Genomic DNA, 26,463 nt, shown 5'->3' with positions numbered 1-26,463 from the left:
ACAGAATAAAACGCCTGTGGTCAATTTGGAAAGATTGCAAAATGTTTAGAAAGAGACTCAGGGACTTCTACTACTACTGCTATCATTGCTGCTGGCTAGGTACAGCCATTGGGAAAAGTACACTCTGTGTTACATCTCAGAACTGTGCCTGTTGCTGCTATCTGTATTGCAACTCTCATCATCCATTATAAAGAGATCTGTTCTTTGTTATCACTAAACTGGGCCTGGTCATTGTCTCCACCATCCATCTGCCGTCCCCTGCATCTGATCGGTGCCGCAGATTTTGGAGAGTTCTGCTGACTCTTCTCTTATATATGGGGGCCTTTAGGGCTTCCATCTCCTAGGTCCCTCAGGTATTTGCCAGCAGCATGACATAAATGTTAATCAAATACCCAATGCATTCATTGTAACAGAAGATTGCTCTGAAGCCGGGATCATGCATGTTATCTGTTAGAGTGTATACAGCGAAGTACAAATTAGTCAAAACTTCCATAAAGTAATTGCACCTTGTTAGTTTTTCAGTTACTGGTTTAGAAGCAATCAGAAAAGCCATTCTCTGATTAACTTGGTGGATTAATACAAGTTTCCTTTCTGAACTTACATTAAAACCTCCACCCGACTCCCACTGAAAGGAAAAACAGAAAGAAAAAATATGGCAGCGGTCGACTACACGATTCAGATATAATGGACCACCAACATGATACAGAGTCAGGGGAGAAGCTAAAAGGGGTGCTAAGGTAGAGGTCACACCTGGCCCCTGGGGTTTGAAGGAACCCAAAGACCCCTCTGCTACATACAAGACAACAGTATTATAAATCGCACATGGCAGGTAGGGGCCCTGCCACAGATTTTGTATTGGGGCCCAGGAGCATGAAATTACGCTTCTGTACAAAGAATATTACTGTAGACTTATCTTCATTATGTACATTTTTTTCAGCAAGGACTTACCTGGGTCCTCCACGTTCTACAGCCGATGCTTTCACAACGGGTAGAGTTGGCTGCGTCACCGGTTCTACCGACAAAGTGTTATCTTCTACAGCAATGCAAACCTGCTCTGACAACTGTAAAAAACGTAAAACATCAGGTCTGTCTCCATGAAGTATAAATGGTGAAACCACACACTAATCATGGTGCTCGGTGCATCAAGCTAAGCACAAGGGTTGGTCTTAATGTGTTTATTAACCAAGAGGAGACTGACACGATTACGGTTTATTTATCATATATCCCAACCCTAGGGCAGAATCTGTAGACTTATGTAGAGGATAAATTAGGAGTTGATTATCTCTTAAATTAGAGAACTTAGGGTACGATCACATGTGCACAGCCTGATCCGGCACACATGCTGCCTGTTGGCCGGACAAAAAAACGTTCCATGCAACGATTTTTTGTCCGTCCGAAACCCGGCATTTATGTCGGAAAGCAGCTGGATCACTGTTGGACCCCATTATAGTTTATGGGGATCCAGCAGAGAACTGTAGAATCCATCATCGCCAGATCGCTGCTTTCTGCCAGATCCGCTGCTGCATATATGAACCTACCATTTGGGAGCCTGTGGAGAGCTTTGTTGGTCACCCTGTCACCCCATGTATACAACTATCAGGGGCAGACTGACCATAGACCCTACAGGGAAATTTCCTGTTGGGCCAATGCCCAGGGGGCCACTCAAGGCCTCCTCATGGCCACCAGCCAGGTACATAATGATCTGATGCTCTCAGCACTAATTCATGTAGGAGGATCAGGCACTTACAGTATGCATATGGCCAGTGGCCACTGGTGCCCTCCTAAATTCAACTGTATTGCCCACCTCAGGACGATGATACGATTTCATACTGTGGTGCAGGCAGCAGTATTTTTTGCTGCACTGTGGTATCTGGTTCTGGTGGGGTGGTATTGTGTGCTGCACTGTGGTATTTGGTTATGTTGGGGCGGTATTTTGTGCAGTACTGTGGTATTTGGTTCTGCTGGGGTGGTATTTTGTGCTGCACTATGGTATTTGGTTCTGGTGGGGTGGTATTTTGTGCAGTACTGTGGTATTTGGCTCTGTTGGGGTGGTATTTGGTTCTGGTGGGGTGGTATTTTGTGCAGTACTGTGGTATTTGGCTCTGTTGGGGTGGTATTTGGCTCTGTTGGGGTGGTATTTTGTGCAGTACTATGGTATTTGGTTCTGATGGGGCAGTATATTGTGCAGTACTGTGGTATTTGGTTCTGGTGGGGCGGTATTTTGTGCTGAAATATGGTATTTGTTTCTGGTGGGGTGGTATTTTGTGCAGTACTGTGGTATTTGGCTCTGTTTGGGTGGCATTTTGTGCTGCACTGTGGTATTTGGTTATGTTGGGGAGGTATTTTGTGCAGTACTGTGGTATTTGGTTCTGCTGGGGTGGTATTTTGTGCAGTACTGTGGTATTTGGTTCTGCTGGGATGGTATTTTGTGCAGTACTGTGGTATTTGGTTCTGCTGGGGTGGTATTTTGTGCTGCACTGTGGTATTTGGTTCTGCTGGGATGGTATTTTGTGCAGTACTGTGGTATTTGGTTCTGCTGGGGTGGTATTTTGTGCTGCACTGTGGTATTTGGTTCTGCTAGGGTGGTATTTTGTGCAGTACTGTGATATTTGGTTCTGGTGGGGCGGTATATTGTGCAGTACTGTGGTATTTGATTCTGCTGGGGTGGTAGTTTGTGCTGCACTGTGGTATTTGGTTCTAGTGGGGCGGTATTTTGTGCAGTACTGTGGTATTTGGCTCTGCTGGGGTGGTATTTTGTGCAGTACTGTGGTATTTGGCTCTGTTGGGGTGGTATTTTGTGCAGTACTGTGGTATTTGGCTCTGTTGGGGTGGTATTTTGTGCAGTACTGTGGTATTTGGTTCTGCTGGGGTGGTAGTCTGTGCTGCACTGTGGTATTTGGTTCTGGTGGGGCGGTATATTGTGCTGCAATGTGGTATTTGGTTCTGTTGGGGTGGCATTTTGTGCTTTACTGTGGTATTTGGATATGTTGGGGCGGTATTTTGTGCAGTACTGTGGTATTTGTTTCTGCTGGGGTGGTATTTTGTGCTGCACTATGGTATTTGTTTCTGCTGGGGTGGTATTTTGTGCTGCACTGTGGTATTTGGTTCTGGTGGGGCCGTATATTGTGCAGTACTGTGGCATTTGGTTGTGGTGGGGTGGTATTTTGTGCTGCACTATGATATTTGGTTCTGGTGGGGTGGTATTTTGTGCAGTACTGTGGTATTTGGCTCTGTTGGGGTGGTATTTTGTGCTGCACTATGGTATTTGGTTCTGGTGGGGTGGTATTGTGTGCTGCACTGTGGTATTTGATTCTGGTGGGACGGTATATTGTGCAGTACTGTGGTATTTGGTTCTGGTGGGGTGGTATTTTGTGCAGTACTGTGGTATTTGGTTCTGGTGGGGTGGTATTTTGTGCTGCACTGTGGTATTTGGTTATGTCGGGGCGGTATTTTGTGTAGTACTGTGGTATTTGGTTCTGCTGGGGTGGTATTTTTTGCTGCACTATGGTATTTGGTTATGCTGGGGTAGTATTTTGTGCAGTACTGTGGTATTTGGTTTTGTGTTGCCCCACCTTCTGTTAGTTTGGACAGATGTACAACATGGGGCAACTGTTAGGTTTTTTCCAGGGCCACTTTCCAGTATTCCTCTGACAACTATGCCCATTTTCCTGCTCTCTTCCTTCCTGTCCTATGTACCTTCTGTGACTTTTTGGATTAGGCACTCCTATGATGTGGTAGGATGAGTAAGCTGTCAATGTAGCCTCATCCAGCTAGACTTTTCATCCATTTCAATAGAAGATGCAATCAGGAAGAACATAGCCATAGGGCTGGATGTAAAGTCCTACAGTGCCAGTGCCAAGTGCATGTTATATCCCCCTTACCCAGAAGCCAATTTCCAGTGTTATTCCTCCTACCCCAATGTCATCTGCCACTGATATGGTTCTGACTCAGGTGTATGTTTCGTTAATGGTAAGATATCAATGGGTCTATAGGTCTCAAAACTTCCACTCACCTCTTTTTTTGCAAAGTCCAAGCATGGCTTAATATCCTCTTGGTAGATACGAGACAGAAAGGGACAGGATTTGTCAAGTGTCGGATTTTCCTTCCACTCCATAAACTCTGAATACAGAATGGTGTCCACCTAAATAAGCACAAGGATCAACGTGAATTACTAAGAATTCCCCTTGTATCATTGATTATTGGTTTTGTACGGTGTCAACACATAGAGCTAATTAGACTTTAGTCTATCAAAACAAATAACTTCATTTTCCTTTGAGTAGAGGTGTAGCTAGACTTTTCTTCACCCGGGGCAAACATCTAGATTGCTGCACCAAGGCCCATATCTACATACCAAGATGAAAGGCAGCTTGGCTTGTTGCCACCCCCCCTTGCCCCCAGCTCCCGGGCCACATTCCCTGCCTACCCCCCTCACCCCAGTTACGCCGCTGCTTTAAGAACTAGTCCCAAAACCAATGAGAGCAAAGACCTCCATGGTTGGTTATTTGGCCAATATAAAGAGTCCAGTTTAAAGAACCTGCAAAGCTAGATCTAATGGGGTTCATGCATGAACTTTATAATAAAACCTGGGTTAGTTTTTACAACATATTGGGAATGAAGTTTATTTCAAGACATCTTATTCTGTAATATCCATAGCAGGTCCATTGTGCTAATATGTACATCCCATATCTACCGTCAGTAGATGGAATGGGCTTCCATGAAATGTCAAGGCAGATAACAAAGACATTTTAAGTGATCTTATTGCAAATAAAGACTACAGTGTGGATCATAAATCAGCACAGACTGTAATATAACTCCAGATTAGGGATGAGCGAATCATTTGTAACAAACGGCTTCATCTCATTAGCAAGAGCTCTTCACCTGTGAGGGGCTGTCACCATGGATAAAGAAGCACCCACCTGCCTGTTGATTGACAGGGATGGAAATCTAGCCTAATTTTGGCTTCGGGAGCAGCGACTGCGCTTGCACAGCTAACACAGGAAGTGTAGTAGCGCATGCGCAGTCCCTGCTCCTGGAACCTGTTTTGAGCTTCAGTGCCTGCATCACTTCTTGGAGCAACCCAGATTATCTTGGCCGAGCTAGATGTCCAGGCCTTTCAACCAACAGGCAGGTGGACGCTTCTTCACCAGTGGGGACAGCCCCTCACAGGTGAAGAGCTCTTGCTAACAAGACAAATCAATTAGTTAGAATCGATTTGCTCGCCTCTACTCCAGATATAATCAGATGATTAAAGGTAAAACAGGTCTTTTTTTCTCAGGAACCGGACAACCCCTTTAACTCCTAACAGAGAGGGAAAAAAAAGCTTTTTCAGGAGATAAACTTTCCTGTGAGGATCCCAATTTTTATGGGTAAAGAAAACTGGAAAGGAAATGGGCTGAGAGTTAAATATATTTGTGTACTGCTATTTGATGGTTTATTTTATTCGATCTTCTGTATCAAAAATGAAAAAAAAAAAATCAAGAAAAAAAAAGATTACATTTCAGCTGCTCAGCAGTCGGACCCCCGCCAATCTGATATTGATGAATTATCCTGAGGATAGGTCATCAATAGTAAAAGAAAAACTTAAGGGTGTTGTTTGGTTTTAGGTCATCAATATCAGAAAACTGGACAACCCCTTTAAAGGGAGAAACAAGTCAACAATACAAGCAATTATCCAAATCCTCCAATAAATATTTAAAAAAAAACATTGTAAAAAATTGTAAATACCAGCAAAGTTATCAGACCCGGTATCCCTATATTTTATCTGCAATTCCTGTAATGGTAGATACTACAACATTGGGATAACAGTATCTAAACTCTCCTATTAGTCCCTATAGACAGTGGAGGGACAGTACCTGGCGGGAAGAAGTGGAAGACGAGTCATCAGAGAGAGGCCACCCCGGCTCGTAGGTTAAATGGACAACCTTCCCCGGGACAATACAAAGAAGCAATGAAAGAAGAGATGGAACTGCAGAAAACTGAGAGATAAGAGGAAGGAAGGGAAGAAGACAGAAGACGGGTGAGCCAGACAAAAGCACAAAGACACAACTGAGGAAATACTGAAAGGTGAAGATGGAAAAACAAGGTGAAGAAATGTACATTCAATTCTGATCTGAACATCAGGAAAGTTCTAAAGTTGCCCTCTCATTGAATAAGTCCATGTCCATATGCCTCATCTCTTAGACAGAGCCGAGAGACGCTTAGTAAGAACAGCTCCAGCTCTGTAGGACTTAACCCAGTCATGTATTACTGGGCACCAAGTACCAGCTGATGTAGGGAAAAACTAAACCCAGCAGTAGAAGCTGATTGCAAGGGGTTCTAAGAACCAGCCCCTGGTGATCAGTGGTCTTCCTGAGACAACCCCTTTTGTACACAAGATGTGCGTTAAAAATTTGCAACCACCAGTACATTCAAGATGCTTCATGCTAGATAATCATTCATGACACTAGATGGACCAATAAGGACTTTCGGCTCCACAGGCACGTACACCAAAGCCAGGCAGTCTATATGACCGACCAGTATAAGAACCTGGCTGGAATGACTGGATTAATATAATTAAGTGGACCAAATAAATAGAAACTGGTGCTATCTGCAGTTATCTTTTATAGTCTTCCCCAGTTGAGGATATGTTTAGTGGGATGCTTATTAGGAAAACCCTTCATCTTATGTCTGTTCCCTCTTCAACATATGGCCATTAGGAACACATTTGGTCTAATGTTTTAAAGACATTACAGCTTAGGCAGGGTGCCGGATCTCCTTAAAAAGACCAGTCCTGTATGGAGACTTACTGGAAGCACTCCATGGTATGGAGACTTATTGGCAATGCTCCATGGGAAACAAATATGCAAAGAGGTATCTCCCAAGAAAGAAAATCATCTCACCCTTGACCACCCCTTGAAGACATCTGCTGTACATGTGCCTGCTGTTTCACACAAGAGACAACCAGGGCTAATGTATAAGATCGGCTGATTTTGCATTTCTTAAAATCTCGTCCACTTTGCCACTACTTTACAACGCTGCAGATTTTGCTGCACCAAAATCCGCAACTGCAAACCCGCAGCTAATCAGTCACGTCTGAACTGGGCCTTTAGGTTTAGAGCACCTTTAGTGGAAACGTCGAGTAGCAATTCGTGAAGAACAAGTTTTGATGAGTAGGATATAAATGCTGGAGAGGGAGATGATACGTGATGTACAGATCTGGTGTCAATGGGGCTCGAAAAAAAAGTGATGGTCAGCTTAACACAAAATGGAGAGAAAGAGAAAGAATTAGAAGAATTTGAGGAGACTAGAGATATATTCGACTTCTGTTGTGCATTACAGTAGTCAGCTTCCTCTCTACACTGAGCACATTCTTCTAGGTTTGTAGCCCATGGTATCTGGCATACAGATCAGTCACACTAGGTGGTTTCATGTGTTTTTTAATAAAGTATGAAGCTACGATATTGCAAAGGTTGACGTCAAATAATTATCTGATGACTATCAATCAGTAATCACAATTCTCTGAGAAATAACCCATTGACTCTTTCATGCCATTTAAGGGATCCCTTACATTTGCTTCCATTGGAGTCATCCTGTGCTCTATATAGCAGTGATGCAAACTACCACTATATTCTCCATGCGTGTACCCAGGGGTTGACTGGCCATAGACCCTACTGGGAATTTTCCCGGTGGGCAGATGCCTATAGGGCAACCTGAGCCTCACTGCTGTTGGCCGGGTACATACTACTGCGGGCACCATAGGGGTCATTATAAGAGGAAGTCGGGGCAGCATGCTAAAGGTGGGGCTGGCTTTGTGCTGTGGCCCACATCTCACCGCCTAAGCCCCCTGCTCCATATATTAATTAGAGACAATTGGACGAGGAGGAGGGCAGAACGCGGCAGCTATTGTTGGGCATCACAGAGGGAGGAGCTTCTGAGGAGGTATTTTGTGCTGCACTATGGTATTTGGCTCTTTGGGATGTTATTCTGCGCTACATGTTGGTATTACTGAACCTGCCAACTTCTATAGGCCCCATCTACTTGTGTTGCCCCATTTTCTGTCAATTTGGACCCACCTACAACATTGGGGTCAGGTTTTTTCCAGAGCCACTTTAAGTTCCCAGTCTGCCCCTGCCACTCCCTTCTTAGGATGTATCCACTAGAGACCATATAATTTACTTCAGCCAAGAGTTTTATAGTGAAGATTCCTTTCAAGGGAGTTGTCACCTCCTCTGAGTCCTATAAAGTGCAGAACCACATGAATAGTACTGCTACCCCTAACTATAGATCACCAAGAATATCTCCATACTCACCCCTGTTCCCAGGCTTTGAGCCTGCACAACTGAAGCTGGAATACATTGCAAGGACTGATGAGCGTGCGCACATATTGGAGAGGACTCCAAGATGAGAGTACAACCACACAATCAGGTTTCATGAAGTAGTTTTGGAAGCCAAAAACCAGGAGTGGGTCATAAAAGATGAGAAGTTGTATCTGTCCTTTATACTTTCTCTCCTTTTATGATCCACTGAAACCTGACCATGTGGCCGTACCCTCATCCTGGAGTCCTCTTCATTATGTGTGCATGCTTATGAGTCCTGGAAATGGATTCCAGCTCTGGTTTGCAGGCACAAAGTGTAGGAACAGGGGTGAGTATAGATCTGGAGTCAGGGTTGGCAGTACCATTCATGTAGTACTGCACTTAATAGGGCTTGAGTGGGGTGTCAGATTCTCTTTAACTATAATATGTATTTTGAAGGTCCAGCCATGGGCATACCTTGAAGCTTCTAAACCCTCAAAGGAAAATCTGTACATAAGCCCATTTCCTTTCACATATAATGAGTTACTATAGGTTGCACAATTATCTTGATATGTCATCTCACCTCAGGAATCACCGTATATAGTACATTCGTCCTCTTATGTAGTGGAGGAGTCACCCTAGGTGCCCTACAGGTGAATACCTAACAATAGGTCTCACAAGGACCCTGATGCACAGTCGAAACCAGTGACGTTTCTAGTATCTGGCATTTGGCCAGTGACACTGGCCTTTCTCGGCCCAGGTGCCTTCAAAGTCTACAGTACATGTGCCGATGGAAACAATAATTTTGTCCATTTCCAAACTGCAATTACCGCTAAGATCACAGATCATGCTCTCACTCGGTATAATACGGCTCACCTCTTTGGCCTCTGTGCTGATTAGTTGGGGAGGAGGGGAGATTGGCATGACAGCCGCACAACCGGTACTCTTGTTCCGAGCATGGCCTTTGCGTAGTGCATTCTTCGAGGGGCTTTGGAGCTGGGGGTGCAGATCACGGTTTGGAGAAGATGGAGTGGAGGTGATGACAAGAGTCTTCAAAGCCGTGACTTCAGCCTGCAGCATGTCGATCTAACAAGACAAATGGAGGGTCAACAATTTGTCAAAAAAGCAAAGGTACAGTGGGAGTCATATAAGGGCGGCCAGTCCGTCTGCAGTTACCTTCCCATGAGCTTCCCGTAGCTGTTTCTCTGACGCAGCCTGTTTGAGGTTAGCGTTGCGCACCATTTTGTGAGCCTCCTAGAAAGAGAATACATGGAAGTGGAAATATAATGAGTTATTGTCCATGCTGATGGATGGCTGGATTTCTTATGGATGGTGGCCTAACAGTAAAGTATTTAGAATATGAAGAAATGCTGATACTTACATGACACAGATAGACCCTTAGGCCATACCACGGCTCAGTTTTGTACTGTGCCCTGATGTGGCTTCCATAGTAGTGGACGAGGCCTCTGTTCTATCTCTGTTTGCCTCTGATTTCATACAGAAACTTTTTCTGTTGGATTCCATACCATGGCATGATGGACTGATGCCATTCTCTCCTAGAAGCACTGCTTCATGGATATGGAACCCAAGGGAGCCATAAAGCCTACGTGCATTGGGACAACCAGTTATCAGTTGTGTTACTCTAACCCAACTAGATTTTATTCTACACATCATGATTCTTAGGGCCAAGCCATGGGGATAGCAGAGGAGTCCATTGCCTTGCATACAACATGAAGTCTCATACCAAACACTGCAACTTCTCTTGCGTAAGTTCTAAATAGCTTGTAGGAGGCAACATGATCAGAAGCGATCATGAGTTAAAGGGGTTTTCTGGTATTTTCCTATTGATGGCCTATCCTCAGGATAAGTCATCAATATGAGATCGGCAGGGGTCTGATTCCCGGCACCACTTCCAATTAGCGGTTTAAGGACACTACAGCGCTCATGGAAGCTCTGGTGAGCGTCCCAGCGTCCTCACAGCTTACCAAGCACAGCGCTATATATTGTACAGTGGCTGTGCTTGGTATTGCAGCTCAGGCCGGTTCACTTGAATGGAACTGAGCTGCTCCTAGGTCTTGTGACAAATAAATATGAAGTCACTGGCCTCTTTGTATAGCTGATTGGCGGGGGTGCTGGGAGTTGGACCCCCGATTTTATATTTATTGATGACCTATCCTGAGGATAGGCCAAATGAGCCTCTAGGAGCAACGCGGGCATTTTCCTTACACTTAGAGGCTCTGCTCTCTCTGCAACTGCTGCACCCTCTGCACTTTGATTGACAGTGATGACATTTACACTGCCTTGTCCTGTCAATCTAAGTGGAGAGGGAGCGGCAGTTGCAGAGAGAGCAAAGCCTCTAGGTGTAATGGCAACGCCCTCGTTGCTCCTGGAGGCTTATTTGCATATATTAAAACCTCATTTTTCTTAGTAATACAGGCACATATGAACATGGGACCAACACAGATGCCTTCACCCGAATGATAAGGAGATTACAGGTTGCCCGCTGTTAGGACCTCTAGCGATCAGCAGCTTAGTGCAAGTATTACATTTCCCTGCAGCGCCACCACAGGGGAAATGAAGCATTACATACACAGCACTTGTTTAGTGCTCTCATTAAGAGAAACAAAATAAGAGTATTGCAGGTTTGATACTTTTTAATGGCTAACAAAAATAGAAGTAATGTTACATAGCGAGCTTTTGAGACACCACCAGTCCCTTCATCAGGCGTACTACAAGAATATATGAAGAAACAGCAATATATACAGTTGCAAGAAAAAGTATGTGAACCCTTTGGAATGATATGGATTTCTGCACAAATTGGTCATAAAATGTGATCTGATCTTCATCTAAGTCACAACAATAGACAATCACAGTCTGCTTAAACTAATAACACACAAAGAATTAAATGTTACCATGTTTTTATTGAACACACCATGTAAACATTCATAGTGCAGGTGAAAAAAGTATGTGAACCCTTGGATTTAATAACTGGTGGAACCTCCTTTGGCAGCAATAACTTCAACCAAACGTTTTCTGTAGTTGCAGATCAGACGTGCACAACGGTCAGGAGTAATTCTTCACCATTCCTCTTTACAGAACTGTTTAAGTTCAGCAATATTCTTGGGATGTCTGGTGTGAATCGCTTTCTTGAGGTCATGCCACAGCATCTCAATCGGGTTGAGGTCAGGACTCTGACTGGGCCACTCCAGAAGGCGTATTTTCTTCTGTTTAAGCCATTCTGTTGTTGATTAACTTCTATGCTTTGGGTCGTTGTCCTGTTGCAACACCCATCTTCTGTTGAGCTTCAGCTGGTGGACAGATGGCCTTAAAGGGATCCTGTCATGTGGATATTTGATTATAATCTAACTAATTATATACAATCATTAACTACTAAAAAGTGCCTTAGATGTATTCACTTACTGGTGTGACAGATGGTTACCTCATAATATACACACAAAGATGCCACATGCCGCATGCTAATGAGCTGATTTGAGTCCAGCATGATGTCATTGAGTCCAGCGTTTTTTTAATTCAGAGCTATAGCCACTCCCCTGTCCACCTGCTGCTGATTCATATGGAAAATAAGTGTCAATCAGCAGCAGGTAGGCGGGAAGAGTCAGGAGCTCATGAATATTCAGGACTCATCATTATGAGCTCGAGCTTTTCAATACAAGATGTTGGCAGATTGACTGGGTCAATTAAAGAAAGTGACCCAGCAGCATTTTGCTAAGAGAATCGGTCACTTATTTATGTTGCCCTTAGTTAGGACACCATAAAACTGGTGACAGGTTCCCTTTAAGTTCTCCTGCAAAATGTCTTGATAAACTTGGGAATTCATTTTTCCTTCGATGATAGCAATCTGTCCAGGCCCTGACGCAGCAAAGCAGCCCCAAACCATGATTCACAGTTGGGATGAGGTTTGATGTTGGTGTGCTGTGCCTCTTTTTCTCCACACATAGTGTTGTGTGTTTCTTCCAAACAACTCAACTTTGGTTTCATCTGCCCACAGAATATTTTGCCAGTACTGCTGTGGAACATCCAGGTGCTCTTGTGCAAACTGTAAACGTGCAGCAATGTTTTTTTGCACAGCAGTGGCTTCCTCTGTGGTATCCTCCCATGAAATCCATTCTTGTTTAGTGTTTTACATATCGTAGATTCGCTAACAGGGATGTTAGCGTATGCCAGAGACTTTTGTAAGTCTTTAGCTGACACTCTAGGATTCTTCTTCACCTCATTGAGCAGTCTGCGCTGTGCTCTTGCAGTCATCTTTACAGGACAGACACTCCTAGGGAGAGTAGCAGCAGTGCTGAACTTTCTCCATTTATAGACAATTTGTCTTACCGTGGACTGATGAACAGCAAGGCTTTTGGAGATACTTTTATAACCCTTTCCAGCTTTATGCAAGTCAACAATTCTTAATCGTAGGTCTTCTGAGAGCTCTTTTGTGCGAGGCATCATTCACATCAGGCAATGCTTCTTGTGAAAAGCAAACCCAGAACTGGTGTGTGTTTTTTATAGGGCAGGGAAGCTGTAACCAACACCTCCAATCTCATCTTATTGATTGGACTCCAGTTGGCTGACACCTCACTCCAATTAGCTCTTGGAGATGTCATTAGTCTAGGGGTTCACATACTTTTTCCACCTGCACTGTGAATGTTTACATGGTGTGTTCAATAAAAACATGGTAACATTTAATTATTTGTGTGTTATTAGTTTAAGCAGACTGTGATTGTCTATTGTTGTGACCAATTTGTGCAGAAATCCATATCATTCCAAAGGGTTCACATACTTTTTCTTGCAACTGTATACAATAAGAGACATGGAAATGCATTCCACCATATCTCTGTTCGTATTGTTTATACTGTATATTGCTGTTTCTTCATATATTCTTGTATTATATTCTGCAATACTCTTTTTTTTGTTCCTCTTAGGCCTCTTTCACACGGGCGTCGCGGGTGAGGGTCGGATGCGATGCAGGTGCGTTCAGGGAAAATCGTGCGAGTAGGCGCGCAATTTCAGTCAGTTTTGACTGCGATTGTGTTTCATTCGGTTTTTTCCGCGCGAGTGCAATGCGTTTTGCACGCGCGTGAGAAAAAACTGAATGTGGTACCCAGACCCGAACCCGGACTTCTTCACTGAAGAAGAGCGCGGTGACGTCAGCGCAGGTCCTGCTGAATGAAGATAGAAGAACCCGACCGTGGGGCAGCCGCAGCGGATCGTGGACCCTTTCACTTTAATGGGTCCGCGATCCGCCCCTTCCGCAAAAAGTTAGGACATGTTCTATCCATTTGGGGAATGGAAGTATGGGACGAAAACTCCACGGAAGCACTCCGTAGTGCTTCCGTGGGTTTCCGTTCCGCACCATTCCGCATCTCCGGATTTGCGGACCCATTGAAGTGAATGGGTCCGCATCCGTGATGCGGAATGCTCACGGAACGGCGCCCGTGTCTTGCAGATCCGCAAATGCGGTCCGCAATACGGCCTCGGAGGGCACACGTTCGTCTTAATGAGAGCACAAAGCTGGTTTTCAATTGGCTAACGGTACCAGACTTTTTCTTTATACACAGCACTGATATCCACAGATGAGCCAAGTCCTCCAGACAGACTGTGACCTATGGGGGCACCAGCCTGTACAAAATATCCGGCTGTACCTCAAATAGACTGGCTGTCAGCTCCTCCAGCTCCTGCTCCAGCTGCTCCCGGACCTTGGACAGTCTCTCACATTCCTCATCTCTCAGCTTTAGCTCCTGTAATGAAGACCGAAAAAAGTCATAATAAAAAGCAAACTGCTGTCCGCAATGCACGGGCACCGACCATAGGGCAGCCACATGCGGATATCGGACCCGTTTACTTGAATAAGGTCCGCGACCCGCATCCGACGGTCCACACCGCAAAAAAGTAGTGCGGAGGCACATACAGTAAACCCATGGAAGCACTCCGTAGTGCTTCCGTGGGCTTCTGATCCGTGCCTCCGTTCCGCATCTCCCGGATTGCGGACCCATTCAAGTGAATGGGTCCGCGATCCGTGATGCGGGATGCACACAGCCGGTGCCCGTGTATTGCGGACCCACTGTATGCTCAGGGCTCATGCACACAAATGTTTTTTTTTTTTCGTTTACATTCCGTTTATTGCGTTCCGTATATAGAACCATTCATTTCAATGGATCTGCAAAAAAATGGAAGGTACTCCGTATGCATTCCGTTTCCGTATTTCCGTTCAAACATAGAACATGTCCTATTATTGCCCGCAAATAACGATCCGTGGCTCCATTCAAGTCAATGGGTCCGCAAAAAAAAACAGAATGCATACGGAATGCATCCGTATGTCTTCTGTATCCGTTCCATTTTTGCGGAACTATCTATTGAAATTTTTTTTTGCCCAGCCCAATTTTTTTATGTACTGACTGTTTAAACATTATTGTGAGCTTCCGTTTCCAGTCCGCAAAAAAACGGATCACAAACGGAAACCAAACGGAAAAACGGAACAGAAGCGGAAACACTACTGAAAAAACGGATCTGTGAAAAACAGACCGCAAAATACTGAAAAAGCCATACGGTCGTGTGCAGGAGGCCTTAGGCCTCTTTCACACGGGCGTTGCGGGAAAATGTGCGGGTGCGTTGCGGGAACATGCGCGATTTTTCTGCGCAAGTGCCAAACGCATTACAATGTGAGAAAAATCGGCATGTTTGGTACCCAAACCCGAACTTCTTCACAGAAGTTCGGGCTTGGGATCGGTGTTCTGTAGATTGTATTATTTTCCCTTATGGTTATAAGGGAAAATAATAGCATTCTGAATACAGAATGCATAGTACAATAGCGCTGGAGGGGTTAAAAAAAAATAAAAAAATATTTAACTCACCTTAATCCACTTGATCGCGCAGCCTGGCTTCTCTTCTGACTTCTTTCTTTGCTGTGTGCAGGAACAGGACCTGTGGTGATGTCACTCCGGTCATCACATGGTCCATCACATGATCCATCACCATGGTAAAAGATCATGTGATGACCGGAGTGACGTCACCACAGGTCCTGTTCCTGCACAGCATGTTATAAGGGAAAATAATAATGATCGGGTCTCCATCCCGATCGTCTCCTGGCAACCGTGCGTGAAAATAGCACCGCATCTGCACTTGCTTGCGGATGCTGGCGATTTTCATGCAACCCCATTCATTTCTATGGGGCCTGCGTTACGTGATAAACGCACAAAATAGAGCATGCTGCGATTTTGACGCAACGCACAAGTGATGCGTGAAAATCACCGCTCGTGTGCACAGCCCCATAGAAATGAATGGGTCGGGATTCAGTGCGGGTGCAATGCGTTCAACTCACGCATCGCATCCGCGCAGAATACTCGCCCGTGTGAAAGAGTCCTTAGAGTCTTTCTTCCCCCTGCTACCCTTTTTAACTACCTCTGGGAACTGCACCTGGACTCCTTTTCAGTAGTGTGGAAAGTCTGGGAAGAACTGCCGGAACAGCCGCACTGCAATCCCTGGACTTAGATAACTGAGATTAACAACCTGCATTGCACATATCTGCCCTCTAGTACCTTTCCTGACGGTTGCCTACAATAGATATAGAAATAGATAGATACAGTAGATAGATAGATAGATAGATAGATAGATAGATAGATAGATAGATATGTGATAAATAGATAGATAGAAGATAAATAGATGATAGACAGGTAGATGATTGACAGACGGACCGATAGTCGAACGGACAGACAGGCAGGCAAGCAGGGAGACGGACAGAGAGATAGAGTAATAGATAAATAGATAGATCGATAGATAGATAGATTAATAGATAGATAGATAGATAGATTAATAGATAGATAGATAGATAGATAGATAGATACTGTATTTTTCTCCCCATAAGACGCATTTTTCCCCTGCGTCTTATGGGGTGAATACTAACGAGTGCTTCCAATTTGGAAGCACTCATTAGTACCGGAGGACCGGGAAGCGGTGAAGGCTCTGTACTCAGCTGTCGGCTGTGCAGTGGCTGCGTACAGCATGAGGGCGCTCTGTGACCTCACGCTGTGCGCGCCGGTTCAAGCCAACAGCAGGAGGAAGAAGGGTGGTGAGGTGCGGCGGCGTCCAGGAGCAGGAGAGGTAAGCGGTTTTTATTTTATTAAACATGAGGCGCTGGGGGCAATATAAGAGGCAATGGGGACTGCTTGGGGGCAATAGGAGTAAAAATGCGGGCTACAGAGGGCTCATATGTGGCAATGGGGGCTGCTTGGGGGCAATATGAGAGGCAATGGGGGGCTACAGAGGGCTGATATGAGGCAATGGGGGCTGCTGGGGGATAATATGAGAGGCAGTGGGGGCTGCTGGGGGATGATATGAGGTCTGATTGTGGGTCATTTACCATGGGCTCTAATTGTGTGTCTGATCTGAGGTCTTGTTGGGGTCTTATTAACATTGGGGGTCTGATTGGGACTGTTAGCTGAGGTCTGATCTGAGGTCTAATGAAAAATATGTTTTTCTTATTGTCCTCCTCTAAAACCTACGTCTTATAGGGCGAAAAATACGGTAGGTAGATAGATAAATAGATAGATAGATAAATAGATAGATAGATAATTCACAAATAGATGATAGACAGGTAGATGATTGATAGACGAACAGACAGGCAGGCAAGCAGGGAGACAGACACATAGATAGATAGATAGATAGATAGATAGATAGATAATTAGATAGATAGATATGAGATGTGGGTAGAGGGACACTTTAAGGTTTACGACATGCCCTATTTCTGTTAGTACACTAGAACCAGTCGTTTTCTGCATGACTGAGCACTGGGTGAAGAGTCACTATCCGGTCACCGATTCTCCTTTTGCCGCTAGATTATATATATCATTGTGCTTACACAGCGGTATACGGGGAAGGGGCAGGGGGGCCCTCGGGTGCTGATACCACAGGGGGCTCCAGGGTATTGAGATACACGGCTGGGGCAGTACTAAACTGTAGCCCTGGGTGAGGGAAAGCGGCACCAGCAGAATATTCTACTGATCACAGCCTCACCTAATTACTCTAACAGGGTCCATATAGCAAGGGTGCCCATACTAGATATGTAAGCCTAGGGCACAGAGCTTGCACTCTGATGACTTCAGTACACAGCTTGTATCATAGACTAGGGAGGTCGTATATCACTGCAGTAGTATATTGAAGAATGGAACATCTGGTAACAGATTAATGTCATCCAACCTGACAATTTTAGTGGGACTGATCAACCATCTAATGTGTATGGGGGCCAACCAACTCTCCCCAATGGCAGATTTTGGGGGAAAGAAATATTGGATTTCAACATGCACGATAAGCAGTCCCCATTCAAAACACACGCATGCTCAGCCGAAGCTACACTCTCAAGGGGGTTGCACAGGCTTAAAAAAAACATGGCTGATTCTTTCAGAAACAGCACCACATCTGTGCACAGGTTGTGTGTGGTACTGCAGCTCAGCAACATTCACTTCAATGAAGTTGTGCAGCAACACCAGAACCAACCCGACGACACCTGTTTCTGGAAGAAAGTAGCCATGTTTTTTTAGTCCCTAACCTTTCCTGACATGTCTGTTGTAGTAACTACTTGCATCCCCCATGTATTAACAATTCTGGAGCATCTATTCTTATGACTCTATGATGTGCCATATTATTCCTGCTAGAAGTTATAAATGCATTACTAGCAGTTAGTAATGAAGGTCCAGATAGGTGTTACCTACCAGTTGGGGGGGGGGTCCCTGCACAGTCTGACACTATCCAATCAGTGCTGCCAGTGTAAGACTGTGCAGGGACACTTCCCCCCCCCCCCCCCCCCCCAACTGGTAACACCTATCTGGACCTTCATTACTATCTGGACCTTCATTACTATCTGTCATGTCGTCACGGTTGAATGAAGGACTTATCAGTAGTCACACGCCCGCCGTGTAGCTCCACACCCTGTGAGGACTCTAATCGCGTGAGCATGCTAATATTAGATAGTTGCTTTCTTAGAATGCTCTCCCGGTGTCTGTTACTCTAAGGCCCCATTCACATGGCCGTATTTTTGGTCCGCATCCGATCCGCATTTTTTGCGGAACGCACGTGGACCCCCTCATGTCAATGGGGCTGAAAAAAATGCGGACAGCTCACTAGTAGATATAATGCATATAGGGGTAATTTACTATTCTGAAATACGACTAAAAATCTGCGACTTCGCCCCGCTCGCGCCAGGTCTAAAATTGTGGGTGGGAGAAGGGGGCGGGCTGGAAAGCACATCTCATTTACCATTCTCTACGCCTGTAGAAAATGATCTGAATGTAACGCAGCCAGGAAGCTGTCTTACATTTAGACTGGCGCAGGATACACTGAAGTTTTGTAGAGCCCGACGCCTCTTCATAACTTCGGCGGATCCACCGCCAGCTTTGGGGTTTATTAAGACCGGCGTCTAAAACACTGGTCTTAATAAGTGTGCCCCATGGTGTTTATTGCTACTAAATATCAATGTGATGCGTTTCGGCTCCAGCCTGAGCCTATCTCAAACAGTAATGTTTGAGAAAGGCTCAGGCTGGAGCCGAAACGCGGCACATGGATATTATGAGGCAGTAAACACTATCAAACTGGTGTAAAGTGGAACTGGCTTAGTTGCCCATAGCAACCAATCAGATTCCACCTTTCATTTTCCAAATGAGCTGTCTAAAATGAAAGGAGGAATCTGATTGGTTAAGCCACTCTATGCATTATATCTACAAGTGAGTGCCAGTCTTTCATCATTACTGTTTGCACGGGACGCCTCCCCTAGGACACGAGCACCACGCCATTTCACAGAGGAGTGCCGACTGGTTCACGCACAAAACTAGATCACACCGTGTGCTGTCCGCATCCGAATGTCCGTTCCGCTGCCCCGCAAAGAAGATGGAACCTGTCCAATTTTCGTCCTTTTTGCGGACATGAATAGACATTGTTACAATAGGGCAGAGTGCTGGTTGCAGCGTGCTATTGCATTTGTGTTTTTGAGATTGTTACAATAGGACCCGTGAAAAGTGTGGCATGCACATGGACCGCATCCGTATTTTTTAGATCTGCATTTTGCGGACTGCAAAAATGGATACGGCCCTGTGAATATCCCCTAACAGCGATCACTTACTTTTACTTTTCTCAAATGAGAAAATGTTTTACCTTCTGGGCTTTCAAAAGCTCATCTCGGAGAATTTCCGAGCCCTTCTCTCTGATTTCCACAGAGGAGCTGCGCAGGCGAGACAGGTCATAGGTCGGGGGATCTTTTGGCCGTTCCGTGATGGGTCTGGGAGATTCCGGCCTTGGAGGAGTCGTCCAGTCCTCAGATGAAGGGGAGCAGTGGAGCTGGGGACCCCCATCTACCAGAGCGGCCTGCCTGCGGAAATAATGAAATGTCAGTCTCGAGGGATGAACGTACGACCCTACAGAAGAAAAGAGAACAGCCTTCCCTCCAGGAAGTTGCCTCTGAATGAAATTTCCTGCCATTCACAGAGAAATGCTTTCTCCGTGAGAAATCTTTATCCTCAATCAATGAACAGTCGACGCCACCCCGCGAGCGGCAGCCACATGCGAAGCACGCAGATCCCGCCAACATTTGGTCTTACTACTGCTCCAGATTACGACTACAGAGGTAGCAGAGCCGAAGGTGTCATGTAACTGCTGGGATCTGCACCCGCAGCACGTAATATCACAATGAACTGTTCCACATGACAAACTCAGCTCGTCTACATCTGGCAAGCATGCCATAGATAATCCAATGAAGGATACACCCGTGTGGAAAGAAGATAGAATAACTGTCTAAGGGCTCATGCACATGGCCGTACATGTTTTTCGGTCTGTAAAATATTTTTATATCAGCATCAACGAAATGCGTGGGAGATATACATTTCACAGGCTGTAAACACGTGGTGATACGTATGCGCCATCGCCGAGGCAATAGCAAAACATGCTGAGCCTTGTAGTACCTCTGTACCTGGTCAGTGATCTAAATGGAACGTGCAGTAATATTAGCATCTACGAAATGCGTAGGAGTCATACATTTTACAGGCTGTAAACATGTGGTGATACGTATGCCCCATCGCCGAGACAATAGTAAAACATGCTGAGGCTTGTAGTACCTCTGTACCTGGTCAGTGATCTAAATGGAACGTGCAGTAATATTAGCATCTACGAAATGCGTGGGAGTCATACATTTTACAGGCTGTAAACACGTGGTGATACGTATACGCCATCGCCGAGACAATAGTAAAACATGCTGAGCCTTGTAGTACCTCCGTACCTAGTCAGTGATCTAAATGGAACGGGCAGATATATTAGCATCTATGAAATGCGTGTCCAATATACATTTCACAGGCTGTAAACGCGTGGTGATACGTATGCGCCATCGCCGAGGCAATAGCAAAACATGCTGAGCCTTGTAGTACCTCTGTACCTAGTCAGTGATCTAAATGGAACGTGCAGATATATTAGCATCTACGAAATGTGTGGGAGATATACATTTCATAGGCTGTAAACGCGTGGTGATACGTATGCGCCATCGCCGAGGCTTCAGCACGAAGATATGAAAACCATCAAAAAGGCTCCGGCATTATTTTTTTTTACGTCTGAACCCATAATCACACTGAGCGGACACAAAATATATTCATCTTACCCCGATCTCCACATCCCACCAGCTGACACGCTCTCCTCCAGGCTGTCTCAGGGAGGGGACATCCAGAAGGGACAATGAGTCCGAGCAGAAGGGTTGGGGGAGGTGAAAGTGCAAGGGAATGGGGAACAGAAGACCCAAAAACAGTGGACGCCGAAGGCAGAGGAAGAGCGGAGGGATGGAAGGATCCCAGATGTTGCACCGCGGAGTTTCACTGCATCCCACACAAGTATGCGTCTCCCTCTCCTGCCTGTGACTTCCTCCCTCCCCCCCTTCTTCTGCGGCACAGAAAGGAAACACTTCCAGCTGCAGGGATAGTGAGGACGAGGAGGAAGAGGAGGTTACACGTAAAAGTGTCAGGAAATTAAAGGAGGACGGAGAGCGGATCTTAGAAAGGAAGGAGAAAAGATGGAAAAAGAGGGAAAAATAGATTTCTTCATTCTTTCTGGGTATAGGGCATCAGAATGCAAACGCACGCAGTAGCGCAGGTCCTTCTAGGACAACATCTCAGCCCTTCCCTTACAGTCAGCTGTGTATTTGCTTGTAGCCCCCTACACATGGATTTGGTCACATGATCCCCATCTGTTTCCCATTGCACCAGTATGCTTCCCCGCCCTCCCTGATGACGTCACGTGGTGCTCATCATGTGATGCACCCAGGAGGGGGGTTTTGTACTTAAGTGAATGTAAATTTTCAGTTCCTTTTAGGAGGGGAAGTGGAGGAGACTTTCACAGGAGACACGGCCTGAAAAACAACCCCTGCCTGTCAATAATATGTGCTTGACCGCAGTGCCTTCCTAAGGGCTTAGGAGCCCCAGAACTTGACACGGACTTATCTAGCAGGGTAGCCGGCAGTAACTAAGGGGGCGCATCTCAGAAATATGTGCAGTTAGTGATGTATATGGACATGGAGGAGTACATTGCTTTTTGCATTATTTCTGTGCTGTGACCTCACTGATTCATTTCAGTACATCACTATGTGCATTATCATTCCATTGTGATATCACTGTGAGCCTTACTGCTGTACTGTGACATCATTGTACACATTATTCCAGTGCTATAACATCACTATGTGCATTATCCCACCATTGTGACATCACAGTTCACATTATCCCACCATTGTGGCATCACAGTGTGCATTATCCCACCATTGTGACATCACAGTGCGCATTATCCCACCATTGTGACATCACAGTGCACATTATCCCACCATTGTGATGTCACCGCGTGCATTAACCTACCATTGTGACATCACTGTGTGCATTATCCCACTATTGTGACATCACAGTGCACATTATTCCACCATTGTGACATCACTGTGTGCATTATCCCACCATTGTGACATCACAGTGCACATTATTCCACCATTGTGACATCACTGTGTGCATTATCCCACCATTGTGACATAACAGTGCACATTATTCCACCATTATGACATCACTATGTGCATTATCATTCTATTGTGATATCACTGTGAGCCTTACTGCTGTACTGTGACATCATTGTGCACATTATTGCAGTGCTATAACTTCACTGTGTGCATTATCCCACCCATGTGACATCACAGTGGGCATCATTCCTGTGTATTAGGAAAACCAATTTCATCCTAAACTTTTCATATTCGAGTCACAGTAGGTGGTCATTGTGGTGCGGGGCCCCATAGATCCTGGTTACACTCCTGGTACTTGAGATACTTGAGGTCATGGAAATTGATACATGTTGATAATGAGAACAATTAAAAGTATCCAAGCAGGCTCCTAGTGCCATAGTATACACCGTACAGTAGACCGCTGTAGAGGACAACCCCGTAGGATCATTTCCTGCTGACTATGCAGGTGTGTCTAAGGCTACCATGTACAGGTGGAGCTGGATTGATATGCAGCTTTTTGCTCTTCTTTATGGAGCGTCTGCTTGATTCTCAAGTCACATTTTGCCACAGGAAATACCAATGGATTTTCCAGTCTAATCATTCTAATTTATTACAAAGTCTATTTTATTGTTAAGTCTCCATCAGTTCTTACACCCCCAGGGGACTGGAGTTCAACTGCAAAGAGTTGCAATGATATATCTGACAAAAATTTTAGCCCCGCCCACAAAACATCTGGCCGCAAACCACCCTAAAAATGGCGCCTGTGTCTACTCCAACCACAAAACAGCCAAATGGGCTCCGCTTTTCTGGTGCAGCGCATTTCACTCATTGATTCTCCATAATATTTCTTTCCTACTGATTATTCTGTATATTCCGTGGCACCGCACATCCCTCACATCAGTCCCTGTCCTCAATGACCTTTACAGTCTCACTTCCTCTGCCTCTCACATGCACACTACAGTTTTATAGGAAGCCGTATAGTAGCAGTATTTTTACTGGAGTCTGGTAGGAAACCAGTGCACCCAGCGGAGACTCGTGCAGACATGAGGGGAACGTACAGACTCCACGCAGGCCTCATTTATAAAAACTGACTTAGGGGCCATTCACATGTCTGTATGAATTGGTCCGCATCCGTTCCACATTTTTGTGGAACAGGTGCAGACGCATTCATTTCAATGGGGCTGCAAAAGATGCGGACAGCACACCCTGTGTACATGAGCAGATACATGAGCAGATATAGCAGGAGATACATGAGCAGATGCAGGAGCAGATATAGCAGCAAATACAGAAGCAGATTCAGCAGTAGGTACAGCAGGAGACAGGCTCGGACTGGCCTACAGGGGCATGGGTAGAATATTTAAGAAATGGGTAGAATATTTAAGAAACTACCCAGTTTACTATTACAGACCCATTCATGTGGATGAGATGGCTTATAGGTACAGAGGCAGGACATCCAGTGTCATCCTTTACAAGGGATCTGCCTTCTCAAAGTTGCTACAGGGACCCCAAAATCAATCATCTTGTAGCATTTTGCTGCTATGTGAGCAGGTAATATTTGAATGTATCCGTACGGTGGGCCCTAGACCCGTCCGGCACTGGCAGGAGATACAGGAGCAGGTGAATGAGTTCTCTATCAACAATGCAGGAATGTATAAATCAAATTCAGCACTACTGCCCTCAAGTGGCCATCCACTGCATGTACACACAAGAATCATGGTTGTACTCTTGCACCTAGCAGTAGTTTTGAAGGAGGAAGCCACACCACCATCACAATATATTATGCAAATTAACATTTCCATGCACGGAGGGGTGGCCTGAGCATCTCGGTGCATCAGATCTTCACCACCCTGCACCTACAGCCACTACCACCTGCCCGGCCAGGTGTCTTATCTGAACCTGGGATCTGTAGTTCACTATATTAGTGCATGTGCTGAGAAAACATAAGCCAGTGCTCTGCACATGTGCCGATATAGAAAAGTGCAGCGCAGGCGTGATATAACAGAGCCAAGTGAGATACCGGGCCCTGTCAATCATGGGGAAGGTGGTAGCGGCTGTAGACAGACCTCCCAAGTGTCCCTCTTTTGGAGGGACAGTCCCTACTTTTGACCCAAGTCCCTCTGTCCCCCTTTACTCCTTAAGTGTCCCTCTTTTTGATCTGAAGTATAGATTTTCAATATTACATTCACAATATTGATCCAAAAAGTGTTTTTCTGGTTCCTCTCTGTATATTAGAGCCCGCCTTGTATATTATTTCATTATTTGAAGCAATTTGGATTTTAGAAATCTCTAAATTAAGAAACTTTTTGTGTAATTGTGTAATTGAAGTGTATAAATATGCAGGAAAAATGGATTTTTCACACAATGAACTCAAAGTGTCCCTCTTTGACCATCCAAAAAGTTGGGAGATATGGCTGTAGGTGCAGGACAGTAAAACTCTGGTGCACTTCTCGGTGCACCAATAATTTCATTTGTATACAAAAAAAAAAAAAAACGCTCAAAAGAAAGAGATACATGAGGCATCATTTTACTCAGCAGGATCAACCCCATGCAACATTTATAGGGTTGATTCTGCTGGCGGATGCTTTTTTTTTTAAGGAACCTGTTACCCCTACTACTTTGCACTCACAGAGGGCTACATAGTATTGTGACAGATCTACTGATTTCAGCGGGCTGTGACTTCTGGGCTAGTATTCAGTAATTTTACAGGGCGATGAGTCTGATGAGACTCGTGGCCTTAAACCCCCCCCCCCCCCCCCAATCCTCCACCCGCCTCCTGCTTTTTGTTATGGGTAACAGGAAAATAAACCTGCCACTCCTGAGTAGGAGGTAGGAGAGGCGGAGAGCCTCATCGGACTCATCTCCCGCACAGCGCGCATCCTGTCAGCACTGTAACAGCAAAGACCAATGCCTGCCAATATATGAAAATCTGTTTAAAGTGTAACTATTTCATTTATTTATTTATTGTTGGAATGTAGGGGAAATGATACGGAATGTTTTTGTAATAAACTTTATTAGTTGCATTTGTACGTTTCTATTTAAAAAAAAATATGGATTGTCCCTTAGGCTACTTTCACACCTGCGGCGTGAATTCCGGCAGTGCTAGATGCAACTGGAATGTCTGCCGGCCCCCTTTAAATATAATGGGGTCCAGCAGAGATTCGGCCGCATTCCGACAAACATGCAGAGAATCGGCCAGCATTGTCTGCCGAATCAGGCAGCTGGATCGTAGTGCCGCCGGTGTGAAAGTATACAAAGTAGGACTCTCTAAACTATTGTTAATAAGAAATACTGCGCAGTACTGAACAGTCAAGATGCTTCCGGCTCACTGCTGCTGCCCTCGCTGCTTCCCTCCCATGAACCATCTATACCAGGGATGCCCAACCTGCGGCCATCCAGGTGTTGCAAAACTACAACTCCCAGCGTGCCTGGACAGCCTACAGCTATCAGTCTACAGCAGGGCATTGTGGGAGTTGTAGTTTTACAACAGATGGAGGGCCGCAGGTAGGGCACTGATGATCTATACTATATACATTGTGGGGTTTCGCTCTGGTAGACAGGATTAGCGGACGCAGTATAGAGGCAACAACAAGTTCTTTGGATCAAACAGTTCAGTGTTTTATTCACACTTTAGGCAAGTGACAAAACAAGCAGTCATAATCAAACAAAAAGTCACCTTGCGGTGTTGGTGGTAATTCACACCATGCGGCAATTCTGCCTCAAAGAGTCCAACCTGTTTTCATGCCAAACAGGTAGCAAGCCTTCATCCAGACACAAGGCTCCCAGATCCCAACTCAGAGACCTCGCTTCTGAGCCCAGCTGCCTATTTAAGGACAGCCAGGTGCTGCCAAAACCCGGACCGATACTTAAAATCTGGTCCGGTATTTGACCTCACCTGGCTGTAAATCAGCCCAGCAGCACATGCTGGGAGGAAAATACCTGTTTTCCCAGACCAAACCACTCACTGTGTCACACTATATATTATTTATTTGAAACCGCCAATAATTCCATGGCGCTGTACATCAAGAGGGAGCTGCAAATACGTAATATAAAATACAATAAACAAGGAACTATCAACAGACTGGTACAGTGGGGGAGAGGACCCTGCCCAAAAGAGCTTGCAATTTACAAGATATACTATCTATATACTATCTATACTTACTTACAATAGTGAGCGCTGACAGCCTGATA

At 45.2% G+C, this 26,463-nt stretch overlaps 1 protein-coding gene across 2 annotated transcripts in view; it reads right to left on the bottom strand.

Annotated features, from left to right (window-relative positions):
- The window catches only part of RAB3IL1 (RAB3A interacting protein like 1), a 36,851-nt gene extending 15,381 nt beyond the window's left edge, over positions 1 to 21,470 (bottom strand). Inside the window, exons 1-8 of one of the 2 annotated variants that reach the window (XM_040409070.1) lie at positions 20,911 to 21,470; positions 19,422 to 19,635; positions 13,925 to 14,020; positions 9,450 to 9,527; positions 9,150 to 9,359; positions 4,013 to 4,141; positions 949 to 1,061; positions 602 to 625 (exon numbers count right to left, since the gene is read on the bottom strand). In XM_040409070.1, coding sequence (XP_040265004.1) covers positions 602 to 625; positions 949 to 1,061; positions 4,013 to 4,141; positions 9,150 to 9,359; positions 9,450 to 9,527; positions 13,925 to 14,020; positions 19,422 to 19,635; positions 20,911 to 20,924 — 878 coding nt within the window. In that variant the 5' untranslated portion in view covers positions 20,925 to 21,470. The remainder of the gene's footprint in view (positions 1 to 601; positions 626 to 948; positions 1,062 to 4,012; positions 4,142 to 9,149; positions 9,360 to 9,449; positions 9,528 to 13,924; positions 14,021 to 19,421; positions 19,636 to 20,910) is intronic. The other variant, XM_040409071.1, reaches the window with a different exon arrangement.
- Between the last annotated feature and the right edge of the window lie 4,993 nt (positions 21,471 to 26,463).

This window comes from Bufo bufo, chromosome 10 (genome assembly GCF_905171765.1).
Source record: "Bufo bufo chromosome 10, aBufBuf1.1, whole genome shotgun sequence".
In the NCBI taxonomy this organism is placed as follows: domain Eukaryota; kingdom Metazoa; phylum Chordata; class Amphibia; order Anura; family Bufonidae; genus Bufo; species Bufo bufo.
Note: the sequence above shows the minus strand (reverse complement) of the source record. Positions and strands in the feature narration are given on the sequence as shown.